Here is a 5,000-nt window from a genome sequence, read left to right as displayed (position 1 = left end):
TTTTTTGGCAAAAGTTATTTCAGGTAAATCCTGTTACCAAATGAAAGTTCATGTGAAAATGTTTTTTTTTTTTAATACTCGTCAATTCGCCACAGCGAAAGAAGCTACGTTTTTCCAGTCCCGTAGGCAAACATTATTATTTATTTTTTTTATTTTTTTTTTTTTGGCTTTGCAGTGGTTAGCTTATTCACATAAATAAGCATTTTAACATCATTTGAAGTCATTTTGCTTTCTCTCTTATTTTGTATGAAGACGAATCTGCTTATTTCTTATTTTACGCAAATTCTGTTGAATTCTGACCGTCTCTTATTGAGGCCAGATAATAAATTTTCATGCGCAGTTTGTTTTTTTTTTTTTTTCCTCGAATGCATTATGTTGACGTTCCACCGAAATACATTTCCGTTGAACATACGTCAGTCACACTTACTGTACTGATTTTATTTCTGGCGAAAATAGGACGTGGCCGTTCGCTCGAGTATTCTTTCTGCTATTTTGAGTTCCGATTCAGTGACGGCTGTGTTGAATGAGTTATTTTCGTAGGTAATTACCTAATTAGTTGCTTGCTTTTTGGCAATTAACAGCTTCAGATATTCATTATCGTACTTGCTGGAATTATCGTGCATTGATACCACGATATGTTTTGGTTTATTAATCTCTAATGAATACAGCGCCTGTACAATTTAACCGAAATGCTTCGGTGTAATTACTTTATTTTTTTTCATTATTGAAATAGAGTACTTTTAATTTTTTCTTATATTCAGCTTCATCTCGAAGCGAACTTAGTGCAAATGGTTCGGCGTAAATACTTTATTTGTTATGTTATTGAAATAAGATAATCCTTTTAATTTTTCTATTGCATTCAGCTTCATCTCGAAGCGAACTTAATGTAAATGATTCAGTGTAAATACTTTATGTATTGCGTTATTGAAATAAGATAATCCTTTCAATTTTTCTTATACTCAGCTTTATCTCGAAGCAAACTTAATGCAAATGCTTTAGTATAAATTTCTTTATGTATTGCGTTATTGAAATATAATCCTTTGAATTTTTCTCTTATATATGAACTCCATCTCGAAGCAAAGTTAGTGCAAACGCATCATTGTCAAAACTTGATTTATCGCATTATTATATAAGAGAATCCTTTTTAATTTTTCTCTTATACTAAACTCCATCTCGAAGCAATTTACCCGGAAAGCCTGAACACGCGACTCGTTGTATTACGAAATTGGCAGGATCATTACGATATGTTTTCTCGTAATTAACTTCCACTGCGCGATTTACCTCGGACGGCCTAAAGGTAAACACACAAGTTATTACATTATGAAATCGGGAGAGAGTCATTTCGAGTTGTGTCTCTCTTTTTAATTAATTCCTCGATGCAGTTTACCTGGACCACGACAGATCTCTCGCATTGTTGCTTCGTTATCACGAGATCGGAAGGGACCTCTTAATTAGGGAGAGACCCTTTCGGCCCAGATCTCTCAGGGAGTCTGCGAGAGAGAGGCGTCCTGACCTCCTCCTCCTCCACCTCCTCCTCCTCCTCCTCCTCCTCCTCCTCCTCAGGAGACGACCTTCGTCCCCCAATTCCGCGGTGCTTTCGTGCTTTATCTGCTCTTCTTCTTCTTCTTCTTCTTCTTCTTCTTCTTCTTCTTCTTCTTCTTCTTCTTCTTCTTTTCTTTCTTTCGTAGCCTGAGTACCTCGGCCATTTCCTGCCTCTTGGATATTTCATTTGACCTTTTCTCTTTCTTCTTCTTCTTCTTCTTCTTCTTCTTCTTCTTCTTCTTCTTCTTCTTCTTCTTCTTCTTCTTCTTCTTCTTCTTTATGCAATTCGCTTAGATATTGGTAACCTGCGCATGCATTAGTCTTCCTGTCATTTATTTTATATTTTTGGGATATTTGAAAATCATGAGCTTTATCAGTAAACCAGATTAGTGAAATATGTTTTGAGGCAAGTTTGCACATGCATACATATACATAAGTATGCATGTGCGTTTATGTATTCTGTACGTGTTCATTAAAGTTGCAACACATTCATACACACATACACCACACACACACAAGTATATTTTATATATATATATATATATATATATATATATATATATATATATATATATATATATATATATATATATATATATATATATATATATATATATATATATATATATAGAGAGAGAGAGAGAGAGAGAGAGAGAGAGAGAGAGAGAGAGAGAGAGAGAGAGAGAGAAGTTCTGAAAGTAAGTCAGTAATTACTGACCTCCCTCCTAGTGGATGTAGAAGTTTCATTCCGCGCCATGCCATCTAATGATTGGTTCTAATCTCAATAATCCTTTGAGTAAGAACAGATTCCTCCAATTCCGCCCTCCTCCTCCTCCTCCTCCTCCTCCTCCGTCCTCATCTTTACTAATTCCCTTTGATTAGGTACTAATCGATGCCTAATCCATGTAGGCCCATTGTCCCTTTCACAAAGTTCGTGGTTTTTTATACCATTTCTTTTCATCACTTGTTCATCTCTTATTTAGGAGCACTGTGTTGTGAGGATGGGGGATGGGGGAAGGGGGGAGAGGGGATTAGGGTAGGCGAGATTGGTGAAGGTAGGTTGGGGGAAATTGATGGGGAGGGTGGAAGGTATGAAGCTGAGGGATTGGGGGAAATTGACTTGTGTTGGGGTGGGAAATACGTGGAGGGAGAAGGTAGGAGAATATTGTAGTAAAGGTAGGGGGGCAGTGAGAAAGGGAGGAGAGGGAGGGGGAGGGAAGTATGTGGAGGGAGAAGGTAGGAGAATATTGTAGTAGGAGTAGGGGGCACAGTGAGAAAGGTAAGAGGGGAGGAGGATTGGGAGGGAAATATGTGGAGGGAGAAGGTTGGAGAATATTGTAGTAGGAGTAGGGGGCACTGTGAGAAAGGGAGGAGGGGAGGAGGAGGAGGAGGAGGGGAGGGAAGTATGTGGAGGCAGGAGGTAGGGGAATATTGTAGTAGGAGAAGAAGGGGGATGACACAGTGAGAAAGAGATAAAGGAGGAGGGAGAGATATTGGCAGAAAGGGGTTGAGGGGGCGGAAGTGAGATAATAGAAGACGGTGTGGGGAGGGGGGAGACGAAAAAGGAAGACTGGCCGAGAGTGTGAGTGAGTGAGTGAGTGAGTGAGCGAGTGGAAGGGGAAGGGGAAGGGGGAAGGGGTAGGGGGAAAAGATTGGAATGTCCTCTTAGTGAGGATTTAGTGGCTGGTAATCTTGGTAATATGATTTTATCTTCTTTTCCTGAAGAGTTCCCCATTCACGGACTAATTACCGCGGGCTTTATGAAAGAGGTCTGTTTGTGCTTGTGATTTGGGGACGAAAGTCATCGTCGCGACTGCGAGGCTGAGGGTGTATTCATGGAGTGCCTGTTTGTCTCGTTTGTTGTGTATGTGTGTGTTTGTACACGGACACGTATACACATGCATGGAGGCGCTCTATGGATGTGCCTCTCTGTCTTGTTTGTTGTGTATGTGTATGTTTGTACACGGATAGATACGTGTACACATTCATAGAGTGCGTCTTTGTCTCGTTTGTTGTGTATGTGTATGTTTGTACACAGACACGTATACATTCATAGAGGCACTCTATAAATGTGCTTCTCTTTCTTGTTTGTTGTGTATGCGTATGTTTGTACACAGACGCGTATACACATTCATGAGTGCCTCTTTTCATGTTTGTTGTGTATGTGTATGTTTGTACACAGACACGTATACACATTCATAGAGTGCCTTTTTGTCTACTTCATTATTATTATTATTATTATTATTATTATTATTATTATTATTATTATTATTATTCAGAAGATGGGGTGACGCCAGGAGGTGGTTGGTATATATTATTTTTTGGGGGGATGATGTTAGATCCTTGCTTTTTTCCACTTTAATTGTTGCTCACCACAGTCGACTAAATACCAGGTACATGAAGGAGAATAGGTCCTTTGTAATAAAAACATACATCTGCGCATGTACATATGTGTGTGTGTATATGTCTGTGCACAAACATTCACATACGCAACAAACGAGACAAAGAGGCACTCTATGAATGTGGATACATGCCTGTGTACTACATGCAGTGGGATTTTAACGGAGCCTGCCCCATTTCCCCCCACCACGAGAGAGATAGAGATAGACTATATGTGTATATATATATATATATATATATATATATATATATATATATATATATATATATATATATATATGTATGTATATATATATATATATATATATATATATATATATATATATATATATGCATATATATATATATATATATATATATATATATATATATATATATATATATATATATATATATATAGTATGTGTGTGTGTATATACTATTGCACACAATGTGTGTCTATCTCGTTTTAATCACGCCAAAGAGAAAATACTGATTTTTTGTTTACATATGAACCCTCTTGATACATAACCACATACTCGCCGCTACACGCGCACGCGCACGCGCGGACATCCAACGAAAAGAGTCAGAAAACCTCGCCAAAGGACAAATCTAAAAATGCAATACAGTCCTTTGAGGTGGAATTAGGGCGTGGTAAAAAAAAATCCCGAATTCTGTGAATGCTGTTATGAAGGGGATTATTTCGTATGTGACAAAACTCTGACCCTATGGTAAGCCTTCAGGTGTCAAGGTGACCTTTGGTGACCTGTGTAGGGCATTTATCAAGAGCGTTCAGCTTTTTATTTATTAGTTTTCTGTAAAAGAGAACTATTGTGCCGGCTTTGTCTGTCCGCCCGCACTTTTTTCCTGTCCCACTATTTCTGTCCGCCCTCAGATCTTAAAAACTACTAAGGCTAGAGGGCTGCAAATTGGTGCGTTGATCATCCACCCTCCAGTCATCAAACATACCAAATTGCAGCCCTCTAACCCCATTATTTTATATTTTATTTAAGGTTAAAGTTAGCCATGATCGTGCTTCTGGCAACGATATAGGATATGCTGCCACCGGGCCATGGTTA

General features: G+C 38.4%; 2 protein-coding genes across 4 annotated transcripts in view; one reads left to right on the top strand and one right to left on the bottom strand.

Moving 5' to 3' along the window:
* Positions 1–5,000, top strand: part of LOC136833233 (DBH-like monooxygenase protein 1) — a 1,137,248-nt gene that overhangs the window by 26,058 nt on the left and 1,106,190 nt on the right. The gene's annotated exons all lie outside the window — the stretch shown is intronic.
* Positions 2,522–3,277, bottom strand: LOC136833004 (uncharacterized). Its single transcript, XM_067094653.1, has one exon. It carries the CDS (start codon positions 3,275–3,277, stop codon positions 2,522–2,524), a length of 756 nt encoding a protein of 251 aa, XP_066950754.1.

Source organism: Macrobrachium rosenbergii, chromosome 51, assembly GCF_040412425.1.
Source record: "Macrobrachium rosenbergii isolate ZJJX-2024 chromosome 51, ASM4041242v1, whole genome shotgun sequence".
In the NCBI taxonomy this organism is placed as follows: domain Eukaryota; kingdom Metazoa; phylum Arthropoda; class Malacostraca; order Decapoda; family Palaemonidae; genus Macrobrachium; species Macrobrachium rosenbergii.
Note: the sequence above shows the minus strand (reverse complement) of the source record. Positions and strands in the feature narration are given on the sequence as shown.

Coding starts and splice junctions, on each gene's coding strand:
- LOC136833004 (XM_067094653.1), bottom strand. CDS start 3,277: ATGGGGAACTCTTCAGGAAAAGAAGATAAAATCATATTACCAAGATTA.